Genomic DNA, 18048 nt, shown 5'->3' on the forward strand with positions numbered 1-18048 from the left:
GTTCAAACAACAGGAATCTCTTTACAAAATTAAAATCTAATCATTCTAAGTAGGAGTAATTTTTTCAAGCGTTTTGGTTCTAAAACAACATAAGAAAAACATACCACTTTCAATCACATTAAGCTTAAACAAACTGACCGACAGTTTATTGACAATATCGAAATTTATTAAAAACCAATTTTTCCTAAATATTGCCTATAGAAGACTGCTCGCTTCCAATACCCCCCTTTACAGGACATATGCAATATTATGTCTACTTAATAGCTCTGCTGTCTAACCATGAATCGTATTAATATAGGTATATTATAAATATGTTAATGTCTTGGACGAGACAACTTGACACGCTAATGTCCCACGTAGGTACACAATTATCAATGGTATTTTAATGGTTTACTAATTGCTATTTAAGCATACACTGAATCAATCACACGATTGTCTTAATGTTTCAATGGTTCACAAGGAAATAGATTGGTCACAATATTTAGAACTAAAATTTTTTTTTAAAAAAAACAAGCAACATGACTAAACAAAAAAGGGTATACATTTTTTTTTTTGATTTTTATTTCGCAAAATATATAAACTATTCATACGATAATGTTTTGTATTGACGTTATAGAATATAATACGAATGTATACGGTTATAGGTGTATAGATATAGATGTATATGTATAAAAATAATAAAAAGCAAAAGGAATAAATATAAATTAATTTAGTGTTAAAAAAATTCATTAAAAACACATTAATTACTTAACTAAATAGTTAATATATATCAAGAAGACGGCACTAGATTTTGGTTTTTAAAATACCGATTTTCATATAAAAAATTCAATACAAAAAAAAATACATATAAATATATAAAAAGAAAACCAATCAAATCGCCACGCCGTGGGAATCTCAACACGAATGTAAGAGTATTAAGAATAAAATAATATATATATCCATCTTGTGCCCGTTAGCCAGTGACGGAACTACGCCTGTTTCTCTTCGGCTATGACTGAAATAAAAAATAAAAAACAATTTTTTGATTAGCGTTTTAATTAAAAATGTGCATCAAATGCAGATGAAATAAAGTGGTCAGAGTCAAAAGGGGTACAAACGACTTTTATAAGCCAACCTACAGTAAAATTTACAATTTGAGCAAAATGACAATGATTTTTTCATCGTTAGTTTTATACAATATCTTTACAACAAATTTTTAGAATAAGTATATTTATGGTATTACGTACCTATATTATTTATTTTGGATTTATAACAAGTATTTAATTTTTTACTTTCACATTTTCAACAATAATTAGTTAAAAGTTTTTTTTTTAAATGTATAATTTTATTTTTGATACGGTTATTACTGTACATGAAAAAATAACGACAAATTGTATCACAGTAACCGATAATGTGTTTAACGTGTGGCAGTATTTTTGTATCGTTATCAAAACGGGCACTGGTCTTTTTAAGAAACGATTTTAAAGGATATTTCGATAAACAAATAATAATTATCGTATCACCTTCTTTTGTAGGCAACGGGTTCTTTTCTTCGGTAACAGTGGGCTTTAACTTTTTAGGATCAAAGTTTTCAATGCCAGATATTAATTGTTTCTGCTCCTTTTCCACTTCAATTGCTAGATATTTAAAAAAAAAACATAGTTGAAATCCGTGTTAACACACCGCTTTATCTGCCAACTTTATCTTGTCAACTTTCTTATTTACCGTTCTTGTCGGGAAGTGGATTTTTCTCCTGGGTTTCGGTGTGCTTGAGTTTGCCGACATCGAAACCGGCTACACCCTCGATGAGTGCCTCTGTGAATGCCTTTTGGGTTTTCTCTTGAGCCACATCTAACGAGACCAAAAGTGCAATTAGATTTAGATTTTCAATTTACACAAATTATGCATGCACGCACGCTCTCTCTCTCTCTCTGCGAATGCATAACACAAAAACCGACAACAAAATATTATGTAAAGCACAAATATAATACTACTGCACTAGAAATTACTGACCTTGGGCGTTGGGCAAAATAACTTTTTCCATGGTGTCTGTTCTCTTAAGCTTATCCGGGCTAAAGTTATTGACGTCGTTGATGAAGTCATTATGTTGGCGTTCGCGTTGCACGTCTTTTTTATAACGTTTCAAACAAACAAAAAGCAACAGCAAGCGTTTTAGCAATACTCGATAATAATTATAAACAAAACTATAAGCTTAAACACACAACTTAAGGGCTACCCAAAAATGTCATGGCTCATTCAAACACACGATATGCAGACAAAACAACAACAATAACGTGTAAGCAACTAATGAATATCATAAAAGCGACAACTGAATAAAAAAAAAAAAAATAGTATTAACTTTTTATATTTTAATTATAGTCACTGTGTTAACTTCATAGGTGAGAATATATTTGTATTTCAATGAGATAACAATCGAAAAAAAAATTAACACTATTTGGAAATATCCCATAATCGAGTTGTGCAAATACCCCAACTGAAGCATCAAGCAAATTGATAATATATATAACAGCTCTAAAATATATTACCTATAATGGATGTATAATGGATAATGGATGTAGTGTCATGCTGTTTTCAAATATTTCACATATACTAATATGATTTTGAAGTGTATCGAATTAGCAACAGACACTTGTGTTATAGATAAAGACCAAATCTAGTACCATTTTTGGGATCCACGACTAATTAGGATAGAATTTTGTAACTTATTAGTTTTGGGATAGTCCTCGTTAAAAAACATATTTTTAGATTTTTTTTTTTTTTATGAATATTTTACATTACACGTCAATAGAAGAGTGTAAATTGTACATGTTTATTTTATAAAAAAAAAAAGGATGTTTTCGGCCCAATGTATTATTATTTTTGTAAAGCTGAGAAAAATATGTTACATAAATTATGTCAAAGACCAGTTGGAATCGCTGTAAGATTTCATAGAACCAATAAATACTTAAAATAAAAAAACCTTAATTCATTTTTTTTCCAAATTATTATTATTACACAACAAATGTAAATAGCGAGTGTTTTTTTAATGATGATTATCAGCTGGCAAAGTTACAGAATGATCCCAAATAGCGAAGACCAAACGTGGAACTCGATTTTTTGTTTTTTTTCTCATAGATTGTACATTTGTTTTTTCACCGATTTCATAATAACCATAATGCGCAAGTGCGGTGTGGTGAAAATTGAAATACTATATTCAAACGGACAAAATATCATTGTCGTGAAGGACCTACTACCCCTTACTTAATCCATTTTAATTCTATACATGCTTATATTATGCGAGTTACTTCCCACCGCCCGCTCTTAATACAAAAGAAAGTCGAGCATGTGCCCTTGTAAAAATAACGATCACCACACCGCCACTAAAATGGCTAATGAGTAAAACAAGTTAAAGAAGTTAACCGACCATATATATATATATATATATATATGAGTCATTATGCTTAAAAAATAAAAAACACAAGCTCTTTGGGCACGCTTAATTACCGGACTGCAAACTTAAGTCTACTTAACCCACAAATACATTCACATAAACCCTTTGCATACAACAGCTAATAATATGCTAATATATGAAGGGTACAGCAAAGTCACTTTTTAAAAATGACAATTTTTTGTCATAAAATTCGTTTTGACACAAAACAAATCTGTTCTTTATGTTTAAGCACGATTATAAACAATAATATACAATTATTTTAAAGTTTTTTTTTTTTAAGTATTTCTTTACCATTTTAAAACATTTTTTAGCATTACTTAAACATGTTTATCTTAGATTAGAAAAAAGTGACTTTGCTGGCTTTTTCCCGGTACCCTTCAAAATTATATAGCTAGACATTGGAAAGCAACTATAAAAAAAAAAATTATTATTTATTTTTATCACCTTCGGCAGTAGGAAGAACGATTTTTTCGTTGGTGTCGGCTTTCTTCATGTTTTCGGTGTTGAACCCTTCTAGTTGGCTTTTCAAGTCGACGGCCACTTTGGGCAAATCTTTCAACGACGGAGAACTCATGTTATCTAAAAAAAATAAAAGTAACCAATATAAGATTTTATAAAAGCGCCACCACACTCTGGGAACTACCAACAAGCTATCGTGGTCGAGGATTTATTTTTAGTAAAAAGAGGATGATTCATGTCCAATGAATATACAAGTTTAGAAAATAAAAATAGCTTTTCATCTGTTAAAACTCTACGTTGTACACCGTAAAATAATTTACCCTATAGTCTACCGTGGTTATATTTTCCATACACGAGTTCGGTCTACCTAAGTTGTTAATGCATTCAAAATTTACAGGATGCCGAGGAGACATTATCGATCATATTATTACAAGGGGGTAGTAAACCCCCATTACGTTTGATAAATTTCAAACCCCCCTGTTGCAGCAGCTGCAGTAGAACCGACGAATACTGCGAATTACTTTTTGTCGCTTTAAAATCATATTATTAAAACCGATGACTAAGTGCAAAATCGTGTTTTGTAAAATATGCACTTAAAAAGTAGACGAAGAGTCATTTTTTTTTAGTTTGACAGCCTTGGGCACAACCTATAACGGCCGTTGTATACAATAACCCGAATCGAGGTGGATACGTCCTCCTAGACATGACTCAAGAGTTGCCAAAAAATCACTGTTTTCGACGAAACCAGAGTTGTTTTCTACACTGAAATATATATTATGTCATCGATATACACAGCTTGTAATATTAAACGCCATGTACAACTATATTTCAACTGCACACACGGTGTGCGGCCAGCAGAAGGGTGTGTTTGGTGTTCTGATAGAGTGCCTTTGGCAACCCCTGGACCGTCGTCTGGGCATCCCCTACAGATTGATTCTATCCGAGAACACGCCCTGGCGGCTGCAACAACAAGGGTGGCGGTGGTGGTGGTGGTGGAGGATGTTAACTGTTTGTCTTCCGTCTACAGCTCAAAATTGCGACCCTCGTTTACACGGCTTTATGAATTTCGGTCTCATAATAGGTAAAATTATGTAATCAGTAAACACAATGTTCGATGTGGCGTGACACGTGACCGCACAACGACGTTAAACGGTTTTAACGAATCGAGCAAACGTTTCTCGCAAAAACCATCCATTAAATAATAATAATGAAAAAAAAAACCTTCAAACGTTTTTAAATTGTTTAAACCATAAAAAAAAGAAACGTTATTGCGGCTATTATTCGCTTGCAGTTTAAGTACCTAAGCAATGGCGCTCATTTAGCTTACCATATGTAAAATGCAGCAACTGCACGTGCACTCGCCGAAGGGTCATACAATTTTAATCAAGTCTTACGAGTGTATATAACTTAATTTTTATATTACATATAATATGTTCCTTAATTCTTAATTTAAAAAAAATGCATTCATCTTTTGGTAGGCATGATTTTATCCAACTGCATATATTGTGCTGTTATTATAAAACCCCCGTGCGCCACCAAGTCGGTATGAACGTAAGTCATTATAAAAGTCTGCGTACCGTTAATAATAAGTAAACGAGGGGTATGGGATAACACAGAGATCGGTCAGAACAATTGAAAATCATTATACACCGGACCAGAGAGTTAATTGCTGCAGTCCGTGGTCGGATACGGATAGGTGCGTCCGGCTTGGAATTCGGCCGTTCAACCTCTAACACTAACACCCACCAATGCACGAGGGGCATGTGTTAAAAAAAAAAAAGTTCCTCTCCGAACAGTAATAATAATCAACGTTAATTATTATATTAATGTCCAAACAATTGGCGTTTAAACAGCAGTAATAAGTGTGTTTTGGTCGGTCAACAAACCGCCGTCCGCACAGCAGTGTAATCAAAACACAATTTTTTAACTGTCCATGATTGGATGATATATACGTTATATTTTTTAATTTTTTTTTTTTTTTTTAACTAACTAGCTCCTCTACGAAATATTATATTATTATGTACACACAACGTGTGGGCACACACGCACAACCGTATTAGAGAGATGAAACGGTTCGTCATTGAAACGATATTGCGCGCATTAAAATCACTTCCTTGTACGGTAAATAGGTCTTGGAACCAGACACCGGTCGGTCGTTCACGGTCTCTTGTATCTCGAACACTCTCCTCTCTCTATTGTGCACTTTTAACTACTACTCTTTTTTTCATTCTAATGTTTCTTCTTTTTTTTTTTTTACCTGCCACACGTTATTTTCTCCGAGACAATGATTAATAATATGCTAATGACAAACAGCCGATGCTCAAGCGGAATCCAAATACAGAACAACCATGGACGTACAAAAAGGATGATAAAGTATCAAACATTTTGGTTGGATTTTTTTACCCCATTCTAGTATGTGTGTGTGTGCGGAAGAAGAAGAGCAAAATGTACACCTATTCGGATTATTATCATAATATAGGTTTAATGCAACATATTATAGAGAAAAAAACACCGCTGCACAAGGAGAGGCGCATGTAGGGCACGGCTGTAGTTTTTTTTTTACTATTGTTTGAGGTATTTGCTAATAAACTATTGTGATGCGTACAGGCGAAGGAATAATATACGTTTCAAACAATAAAAAAAAAAAAAACCAGCGTAGCTTACAATATAATAATAACCGAGAACGGTCTTTTCCAATAGACGCGACGGCATATTGGATACTTACGGGTAATTCAAACCCGTTTTTTTTTTCTTCTTATAGGAAACGGGAATAACAATTTTTGCATATCGCTTTATTACAATATAATAATAATAATAATAATAATAATGAGATGACATAATGTGTTGAAAAATGTACGTGGAACGCGCGTCAGCCGGATAAGCTAAGTGGATAAAAATATAATATACAATGTCGCGGGCATGGAGATACCTAAGTACATGACAAACAGGCGAGTACAAGCGTTTGTATAGTAATATTATACATATATACAAGCACTATATAATATTGCTTTATGTACGACCTCAGCCCAAGAAGGTAACAATCTTCGGTCGCGCGAACAAACTGCTTATTAAACTTGTCAATTTTTTTTCATTTTTTTTTTTTTTATCGCCATATGCGAATAATATAATATCCGCAATTCTTGTATGCGTCACTCAAATGTTTTTTATTTTTTTTTTTGCCATAACAGCAACGTGTTCTTACTTGTAACAAGCAATCGTACTAATAGTAATATTAAAATAGTTTCATTAATATATTAATCACGACTGCTGGTATTGCGTGTACAGTCAATTATCACGTTTTTGCCAGCCGATAACGAAATATGCAAAAACAATATAATCTTATAATATTAATATCGTTTTTTTTTCTGTTCGTCAAGAACAAAACTTTTATCAAGGTTTTCAGAATTATAATATTACACTGTAAACCGTCAACGTTTAGGTCAAGAAAAAATAACGAAAACAACAATCAAAATACTAATATATTAAGTCCCAAAAACAAAAAAAATCAATATGTAATTAATACTGTTGATTCATGCATTCTCGGGCAAAAGACCTATATATATATATATATATATATATGCAAAATAACTGTTTTGAGAAAGAGCCTATTAAAAGTTTTCAATACTTTTATTTTATAACATAAAAAAATAATTATTTCGTCGACTTATGTGCTATGTGAGTTTTCTCAAATTATTTCCCTAAAAATGTACACGAGGAGGTTCATATTATTATGTCCTTTTTCCAAAGAACAACAAGTTTTTTTAACAAAACAAATAGGCTTAACAAAAAACAACACAAATTAAAAAAAGAAACAAACAAATTAAATATTATAAATTATGGTTATGTTCGAGCCGATTTTATTACAATTTCGTCCTTAGCGTTTTCAAGTCGGTTTCTATCGGAAGCCGACGTTAAAATTGGATCAAATACATCAAATGTATAATAAATAACATCAAAATGAACAAAAAAAAAAAATGACAAAATATTTTACCATGAACATATTGTTATGGCGGTTCATTTAAAAATTGTCTCAGTTGTCCAAATCGAATTTTAAGTAGGGAATAATGACTGTAGGCGCACAACTAGCGTCTAAAATGAATAGTCTACATACAAATTAAAAGTAGGACTAGTATTTTGTTTTTAACAAATTATGATGGATAGTTTATCCGCGTCGGCAACTTGAAGGAATTTCATGAAACCATTTGGGTGACCGATAGATGTAGCAACAACACACAGTCGGTGTGGCCAAACGTCCAAATTAAATGCATGCACGCGCAATTGTGTCTCGAGTACAATAACTTAAGTAGTCTGACCATGTTAGTGTATCATAAGTAGGTTATCCACTCGGTGCCGTTTGTTCAGAAGCAAGTAAGCGGTATAATATCATGCGTTATTTGTCGTTAAATAATTGTGACACACACAACAGCACACACGTCAACGACGACGATGTGGCTAAAAAAATGTAAATGTAATATTATTTAACAAGCATTTCTGCTTTTGAACATCTTTTGTGGGACCACAGAAGTAAAAACTGATAAAAATACAAAAACTACAATTAATGAGCCACAACAGCTCTTAAATGGACATTATCACAGAGCTGCGATACGGGCAATAAATCTCCAAACGCATTGTGCATAGTGAATACCAGCTGCTGCCGTGAAGCTATTGCTATAAAAAAAAACATATTATATCCATTCGACAATGTTCATTTTTTAACAGATAACGTTAAAAACGACCACCTTGTAGTCAACCGAAATTAGAAATTTCAAAACTGAAGAACCCCTACGATTAAAATTTCGATCAGTGTTCAGAAATCAGTAAATGGGTACGCATAATAGTAATTATTCAAACGAGCTAGAACACTTGGATAAAGGGTAAAACGCGTCGGATGCGATAACAAAACAATTTATCAAGTTTTGCCGTCACACAAAACTGATAATGAATTTCAAACATGTCCATTATCCTCTGCTGTACGATAGCACTATTAGCTGTGTACAGGGAAAAACATTGTGAATAGCCGGTGGAGACAGTCACTTCCTGCGACCGTAGCCGATATCAAGCTATGATAATATGTAAATGCACTAAGCAAACCATGACCGAACACACCATCATTATATACATTTATTCAAAGTTCTAAAGTTGCCATATTAAGTGAGCATGAGGTCGCAATTAAGTGGTCGATACGACCATAAAAAAAAAAGCTCATTGAATTTTGTATTTATGATTACTGTTACCAGAGAATAATTGTATTGCTGACATTAAAAACGGGTAACGTGTATGTTCACTGCAATAAACTAACATAATAAATCTTATATCGAAAACGCAATCATTTGGTTCTAATGGTAAACGTGTATTAAATACCGTTTGAGAATAGAAACGTACACGAATTTTTGTTGAACATAAAAAAAGTGCACACAATGCCACACTAAATATACATTGTGTATTTTATATTACATATACAAAATAAATTATCACTCTTATGTGTCTTTTTTTAAAAATACAGTTTCCGTTCACCAACAGCTGATGTCCAAACAATAAGCAGATAATCGTCTAATGTTTTTTTTTTTTGGTAATTTTCTAAGGGAAGAAGAGGGGAGGAGTTTGATTATATTATTTCAGTATGGTTTCCAGAACACTATTATTCGTTTGTTGCCATCATGGACGTTTTTCGATACCGTCTTTTAATTTCTAACGTTAATCCGGTGGTCTTATGGAATTTTAATAGCCGCCAATTATTATTATTTATAATAGTTTAAACAGTTTTCCAACAATTCGCTGTGATTAAAAGTCCATAGCACACAACACGCTGGCGGATTATTTTTTTAAAAAAACACATTATTTCGAACAGCTCAATAAAGAGAATCCGACGGGTAATTACACATTGCGCAGGATGGTGTTTTTTATTTACGTTATCACGGTAACAGACTTTGTTTTTTTTTTTAACTACTCATTATTCCAACAGGTATTGTGCAGCGTACAAGGCGGTGATGATGATAACGCACGTCTACATCGAAAAATGTAAAATCATAATTTATAATTTCCCCCCACCCCTCTCTCTTCTATTTAGAAAGAGTGGCACCTACTGCAGCAGCTATAGTGTATATATATATATATATATATATATATATATATATATATAGACTGTAAATCCACGGGACAATGTACTTACTATACCTAACGATACCGGTATGTGGGATGACGTCATCCGTTCGGACTAGCCGGGTGACGTCATCGTCTGGTGTCACCGTCTGCCCAACGGTATATTATTATTATGTACGTTCGACCTCTGCTGTGGACTATGCGCCGTATAGTAGCTAATTTAATAATAATAATAATAATAATAATGGATAATAAAAAAAAGAAAAGAAAAAACAACGTTACAATAACAATAAGGTGCAACGCCGCGATGCACTCGTCGAGTACGTACACACACACACACACACACTGACAGAGAGTATAATATTATAATATATTTTTTTAAATAAATCTCCGCTTGTATGTATAATAATAAATGATTGGTTTGCTCGCGTTGGACAAGCGCGTTGATTGCAACGGCGAAATTTTACCTTCAAATTGTTTTTATTTATTGCAAGTTAAAAGCGAAAAACGAGGCGTTGTTTGTTTTCCAACAGTTGGTAACTGGCAATAAGATGTTTTTATGTGTGAGATACGTCCTAATATATATATATATATATCTCTTGGTTGCAGCACCACAACTCTCGTGTTTACAATATTATTATTGTGCACACGATAAACAACATGTTTACTACGGTCTACGGGGATGCCGCAGACTTGAACGAAGAAAACACATGGATAGGGCGTTGCGACAGTATAGTACCCTAATACGCAGTTTAAAAAGACATTACACAAGACGGTAGTTCCATGGCCGTATATAAATAACACAATATTGTATATTAATATTATGTTTTTTTTTACAAGCAAACAACACACGGTCGAGAGTTATTCAATCCTGGTCACGGTTTCAGGAAACGAATGCAACGTCGATAATACGAGTGGGAAGGAGGTATTTAAAAAAAAAAAAAAAATCGACGAGCTCTCGATATTAATTGTATTACATTGTTATGTTGAAGTAAAGAACAATGTCTCGATTGGAAAAAAAAAACACCGATTTGTTTTGACAGTTTGGACTGTTTAAAATATCTCTAACGTTGTGTTCTAACGAAGCTTAACGATTTTGTATTGTAAAAAATAATAAAAAAAACCATTTAGCTGCAGTTACAGTATTACACAGAAACTTAAATCTGCGGTAACACTAGGTCAATTGATGATTGTCAATTTTGCATGCTATCACTATTTTTAATAAAACGCCAAACTATAACCAAAACTGACTTTAAACGCACATAAACACTCACAAAACACCAAAAAATACTGTATTTTTTTAGAAAACTAAATCAACAACAAAAAAATTAAAGGTAACACACACAATTTTGGGTCTAATCAAAAATGACAATTTAAGTAAGTCGAGTGAATGTCGTTTCCCTTCGTTGGATGGGGGGGGGGTAGGATACACTTAACGCCTAATAAGTTCTTAGATTTAATTGTTTTTAATTTAACAGTCCTAACAGTGTTTCGAGTATACCTAAGCTATACATAAGCCTTAGGTATAAACCTATAGTAATAGTAATACACTATAAACTAGGCATGATATTTAGTAAAATATACACTTTCTAGAGCTGACGACGGGGCAAGTCCGTGACCCACTACGTCATGCATCGAGGCGATGAATCATCATCAGCAAGCAGGCAAATAAAATATTATAATCAATATTATGTGTAATACCGAGTCGAGAGTTTATAATAATTTACTGTAATAGTAAACGATGGTGACGGCCGGTTGCCTAATGTCAATCATTTTAATATATAAAATAAAGAGGAAAAAATTTAAGAATTGCTCATAATGCCAGACAATAGAGAGATAATTATTTAGATAATAATAATTGTTGAGCCCATCTAACAGGTGTCCCCATGGTGTCGCCTAGTGTCGTATAATATTTAAAATTTATAATAATCATATATAAACAAGATACACACGTCTTGCTAATATTAGTTTTACCGTTAATTTTAAAATCAATTTTTTTTTATAACCAATTCTATAAAATCCAAAATCATACAGTTCCAAATTAGTATAAAACGCGATGAGTAATATTATGTTTCATAAAATATGTAATGAACGTTATTATTAATCAACGGCCTACATATTATTATGACTTTTGCATACATTTGATTGAATACACAATACAATTTTTTTAGCTTTTTTAATATGTGTGTACAATTTTTAAAATGGGAAATGCCCGAACGATGTTATCTTGTGTACTGTATTGGGCTATCGACCTTTATGTTATCTATAAATATATATTTATCTTATCTACAACTGGGATAAAACCTGATAAATTTTGACGCTGGTTCAAGTCAAGACCCAAATTTATTCTAGCGTGTTCAGTTTTTTAAAAAAAATATATTGTCAATTGTGCCTGAAGTAAATGTTGTTTTAAGTTTCAACCAAGATTATTCATAAAAAAGTCCATTTTTTTCAAACATAATCGTATTAGTTTACAAAGCTTAGTTTTTTTCCATATTTCAATTACTTTAAAAAAAAAATTTAACCCATACAACATATAATATGATCATGTCAGAAAAAAACGTGTATTTTAATTAAAACAGGCAAAAAATCATCATTAAAAAAACAACACATCTTATTAGTACACTACTATCGAGAATTAACTATAAGTTATTGCTATGCAAATGGCCTGGTGGAGTAAACGTCAAATAAAGATTTAAAACCAAAAAAAAATTACATTGTGAAAAGATCAAGACACTATTTAGAACACAACTTGAACATGTAAAATAATACATAAAAAAGGATCGAAGCCCAACCATATACGCAGATAAATACAAATCAATTTGAGTCCTTTTTGAAAACGACATATACTTATTATACTGCTCATTTGCACTTAGCCGTTAGCGCCACATAACATTTTTTACAGGACAGATTAAAGCAGAAGGGTCACTTACAATGTAAACAAAAAAAAGTCACGACCATTTTTAAAAATCTATTTAGTATTATAATATGTTATAATACATAACTGTGTATGTATCTAAATACAACTAATAATAATGCATAGATAAAACGCATTATAGTGGGTGCAGATTTAAGATGGCCACCGCGTTTTTGTGCAAGTATAAACTTCCTCCCAGTGTTGATTCTGATCAGCGTAACCACCAAAAGATCATCAGGGAGGGGATGGTGAGGGGTTAAAAAGTACATGGGCAAGTAGTGCGTTAAAATAAAATCATATTATTCAGAAATCGCGGGTAATGCGCGATTGAAATGGACTTGGAATCAAAATGTTTTTGACCGGGATATAAAAAAATGTTAATCCACCTTCCCCCCAAAAAAAAATAATAATAATAATAAGTCGAGGGAGGATTGAAATCTCAACCTTTCTTGGGCATGCAACTAGTGTGCACAAATGAATGCATCCGGTGGTTGCGTTCCAGCTAGCTAGTATTCCTCCTCGTATGTAGTTGTAATAATTAAGTATAATATTATAGCATGTAGGAAGCTGACCGTTACCTCGGTCGCGGTCACACACCGCCGGTGCATAAAAAAAAAACACACACACACACACATGACGATAATAATTTTTTATTAAAACTATTATTAATTAATCAAACGAAAATACGTTTGCAAAATATTTCGGGCAAAACGCATAAACCGGACTTATTATAACACAGCTGTTGTGCTGCACATCAGTGAATTATACAATATGTACAATAATAAATGTTTATGATAATAATATTTGGATTATTTCTTTGTGTAAAGTTTTGCGACTACATTATTATGTAGACGGGCAGATGTTTTGGCAATCGTGCCGAAGACAAGACACGACCATGCATACCAAACCTACGGCCATATGGTTAAAAAACAAAAGAACTGGCCGGACACAATATCTAAAACGTGAGTTAACGGAACGGACGATGATAACATTATGTTGACCACGACGAATAAAACATTATTATCTATTATTACATTTTTTTTTTTTTACAAATTAACACAATAATTAACCGAGTTTTGGTTTGAATTTCTGCGACGAGGAATAAAAAGAACATGTTATATTTTTTGTACACAACTAATATTACAAACTGTACATTTAAATCGAAGTCACGAGACGGTTACACTTTTTAATTTAACGAGATTATTATTTTCCAGTACGGTTTCCGCCTAAACGAGAACGACATAACGCGTTACGGTCTGCAAGTTCCGAGATGCACACTTATGAATTAAAAACATTAAAAACAAAACCCAAATAGGAAACTTCAATGATGGTTACTTTTAAATAAATAAATGCAATTATGTACCTGAGCTGAAAAATTAAACGACGAAAAATTAGTATGTACTCTAATCCAAAATACCCTTTCGGGATTTCTCAAATAAAGCTCAAAAGTACAGCTTAGCCATATCTAACCGAAAGTTTTAAATTAAAAAATAGCCATAACGTTGTGACATTGTATAATTAACGAAATCGTCGCCGACACTCTTTCGAGTCAAAATAACCGGTCGGATTTTCATATTATCACACAATTAACGAAAACTGTATTATAACTATATTAAACATTTGTTTGTTGTACACTACAACAAGGCTAATACAAAACAGACGCGTTTCAACAAAATTTTACGCTTTGAAGAAATCATATTTCATATCATAAATAATAAGGTACGTAGTTTATTATAATTTTACATGTATAATATTTTTATGTACATACAAGTTTTTACCTGAATTTTCGGTTATTTCCTTTCGAAAGATAACAACAGCTGCAGTAATAATTGCAGTGGTGAAATTGGATGCAACAGCACTGATGACAACGTTGTAGCGACGAGTAAGACAGTTCCAGGAGAATTGCCGGTTTTAAGAGGGCGCTTGGTTAGCTGGCCTCAGCTGCCGCCGGTGTCTTGTCGGCGGAGAGGAGATAACCACCACCTACGTGAAACCAGTGCAGCCACGTGTGCCGCTGGTTAATATCCCGCCAACTGTAATTATTTTTAAGGGTACATCATTGTTCAACCGAAAATTAACTACAACATTAAATAACGTTAAACGTCTTTAATTTTTTACTAAAAAGAAAAAACCGTGGGCCCTATTCAACAAAGTCCAAATTCATTGAGTTCAGTATTATGAAATGTATCATATTGTGTCACACGCTAAAATTGAACCAAATTTAAATTACAAAAAAAAACTTACAATATAAAAAATTATCCGATAAATTTATTAGGGACTTAGTTGAATAGGGCCCACGCTTTTTTTTTTTTAGTCAAAAATTAAAGATGCTTAACATTGTTTAAAATTGTAGTTAATTTTTGGTTGTTTTCAAAGTGATTGACATTTAAAAAAAAAATGTGCTACAATTGATTGGTAAATTGTACTTGTAGTAGAATTATTTTTTAAACCGTAGTGCATTTAAGCCATATCTCTGACAGTCATTAGCTTATTAGCCTTCCCCCCCCCGCCCAAAAGAAAATAATTTTACAATATAAACAAATTTTGTATTCATGTTTGTTTTTAAATTTTAAAATTTTAAAAACATTAAAAATACATATTTATAATTCAAAACATGTTGACCTATTGATTTGATTTTTTTGTAGAAACATCTTCACACAAAATAAATCTACTGTCTGTGCTCAATCTGTAAATCATAATTCTTTATAATTCTTCATGATTAGCCAATAATTTATGACACTATTACCATCGATGATTAAGGAAACCTTAATTCAGGACTAAGGTAATTGAATACTAAGGTAATTTGAATACCTAGTATGTTTGAAAGTTATTCGAATAATTTTCACTTGAATAATTTGTTATCTAAATGATTATTTAGACAATTTTTTATCTAAATAACGCACAGCACTGCTTGCTATTTATATTAAAAAAAAAATATTAAAGAGTAATATTTATCCAAAGTACCGATTTTGTTTAGTAGATTATTCGCAATTAAGTATAAATAGGTACAGAAAAAATGTATAAATTTAACATTTTATTTGAAAAAAAAAATAATGTATTTTATTTTCAATAAGTTTGGAGAACAGAATCGTAGCTTCAATAAAAATCATAAATGGTTTGAGTACAGTATATATTTTATAGATGCCATATTCTGCTATGCATGCTGTATTTTAATCAAAATTTAATAATAAATTAAGAATTTGTTAAAACTTGGGAGAGTGAGAGCCACATGTATAAATATACATTTATATATCATTTAATTAGGTTTAAAAGGTTCGTGTTAAAAACCTGAAATTGTGCACTGTCTTATGTTATTAATTGTCATTTCAATATTAATATCCGTAATAAAGATATTAGAATAATTATTGACAACATCAATGCCTAGTTTTTTTTCTATAATAATAATTGCAATGATCGATATCCGGTTCACGAAAACGGTGATGTAATAGTTTTATATTTATGAATTATTAGTCAATAATTGACGTCAGCCAGAATTTAAGCCTAACAAACTACTTAGTCAGTAAATTTAGTTTATGACCAAATAACCGTTATTAATAAATTCATTCGCTTTAATTAGCGTATGATTTAAAACATTATAAATATTGGCAATAGTCCGCATAATTATCGATATCGATTTATTTATACAAGTTCAAAGGAGGTATTCAAAAGTTTAAAATAATTATATCCAGTTAGATTGTAGATATGCGGTTATCTAATAAAAAGAAAAAGGTTAAAACAGTAAAAAAGGGGGGGGGGTAAAAGTTGGAAAAAAAATGTCTTATGCAATTAACGAACCAAGTCTTTTACATTCATGCGTTTTTCTTTTTCTGTGTCTGTACCATCTGAAATCACTGGACCGAATTAAAATTGTATATTTAGTGTATTTTAGGGCACGATTTCTGATCTACAGACTTGCTGACACGAAGATATCAGTCCAGTGGTGTCAATATAGACAGACCCGTTGGTATAACACAAATATAATATAATAAAATATGATAAATAAAAACACATCATTGTAATACCTTTTCAACTCCACGTCGCAGCTATAATCATTATTCTCATTTTGGCAATAAATTATTCATTATTTAAATATTTCAATAAATAAATAATTTCATGCCATACTATTTTCGACACATTTTTTACATAGATTTCATTTATTTTGTCTTACAAACAAACGATTATTTAATTGCTATATACAAATACACTTTTTTATTATTAATTATTTATTATATTTTGTGTAGATGTCAAAAATAATCGAATGTCTTGAAAACAAATTTTTAAATTATATTATCACTTTTTCAAAACAGCACCTCGAGCTCGGCAAATGGTTCAAAGCCACACCGGAAGTGAACTACCGGGCGAGACTGCAAAGTTTCGACCTGATTTTAATCCAGTTAATTTAAACCATATTAAAACAAAAGTCCACACGACGATCACTGATCAAGAAAAGTATTGCGTTATAATTTTTTTGATGAAATTAAAATCAAATCATTTTTAGAGTATTCGAAATTTTCAGACATGGCCATGATGACTTAGGCTATAAAGGTAGAACCAATCGTATAGCCAGCCAAGCCCCGGTATTCATGGCAAGAGGGCAATTGGGTTTTAATTATCTTTTAACATAAATCAAGATTTTATAGGAAATACTACTACTAACATATTTATTGATTTTGTAACTTCGACTCAACAAATAATTACTAAATTCATAAACCAAAAAACCTAACTTGAGAAAATTATCTTTTAAAATTAAAAAGCACATAAGTTCTTTATGTGAAACACTAAATGTTGATAATACACGCTTAGATCATTTAAATTGTATTACCACGTTATTAATTCATTGTAAACTCTTTAGAACATTTAATTGGAATTCGACAAATTTCAAACGAATCCAAAAATATCGTTCAACAGCTAAATTGAGCATTTTAAAAGACTAACTAACAAATTGTAAGTTAAAAAAAAATTGTACATAAGTAGGTTTATTAAAAATAAAGTATAATATGTAAAATAAAAATGTAAATATTGTAATTAAAGGCAATGACAAAAATAGGACCAAAATGGTTTTTACTCATAGAACAAATTTAAAACAACACCTTGAAGCTTATAAAAATTAACCGGTTAAATAATTGACATGATGGAAATTTCT

At 31.7% G+C, this 18048-nt stretch overlaps 1 protein-coding gene across 3 annotated transcripts; it reads right to left on the reverse strand.

Annotated features, from left to right (window-relative positions):
* Window positions 1-600: 600 nt before the first annotated feature.
* Window positions 601-14826, reverse strand: LOC126838218 (thymosin beta). Of its 3 annotated transcripts, none has more exons than XM_050572466.1 (6): window positions 14674-14813; window positions 3875-4009; window positions 1993-2106; window positions 1705-1830; window positions 1503-1616; window positions 601-994 (listed from the first exon to the last, which is right to left on the reverse strand). In XM_050572466.1, the coding sequence occupies exons 2-6, from the start codon at window positions 4002-4004 to the stop codon at window positions 969-971; spliced, it is 510 nt and encodes a 169-aa protein (XP_050428423.1). In that variant the 5' UTR covers window positions 4005-4009; window positions 14674-14813; the 3' UTR covers window positions 601-968. The 3 variants fall into 3 exon arrangements, with proteins under 3 accessions (XP_050428423.1, XP_050428422.1, XP_050428424.1); XM_050572465.1 differs by having other exon boundaries at window positions 604-994; window positions 14684-14826; XM_050572467.1 differs by lacking the exon at window positions 1993-2106 and having other exon boundaries at window positions 606-994; window positions 14684-14826.
* Between the last annotated feature and the right edge of the window lie 3222 nt (window positions 14827-18048).

This window comes from Adelges cooleyi, unplaced genomic scaffold (assembly GCF_023614345.1).
Source record: "Adelges cooleyi isolate 19-005CV unplaced genomic scaffold, UGA_ACOO_1.1 ACOO_flye_CR_arks_rails_tigmint_CR_PRNA_30, whole genome shotgun sequence".
NCBI lineage: Eukaryota > Metazoa > Arthropoda > Insecta > Hemiptera > Adelgidae > Adelges > Adelges cooleyi.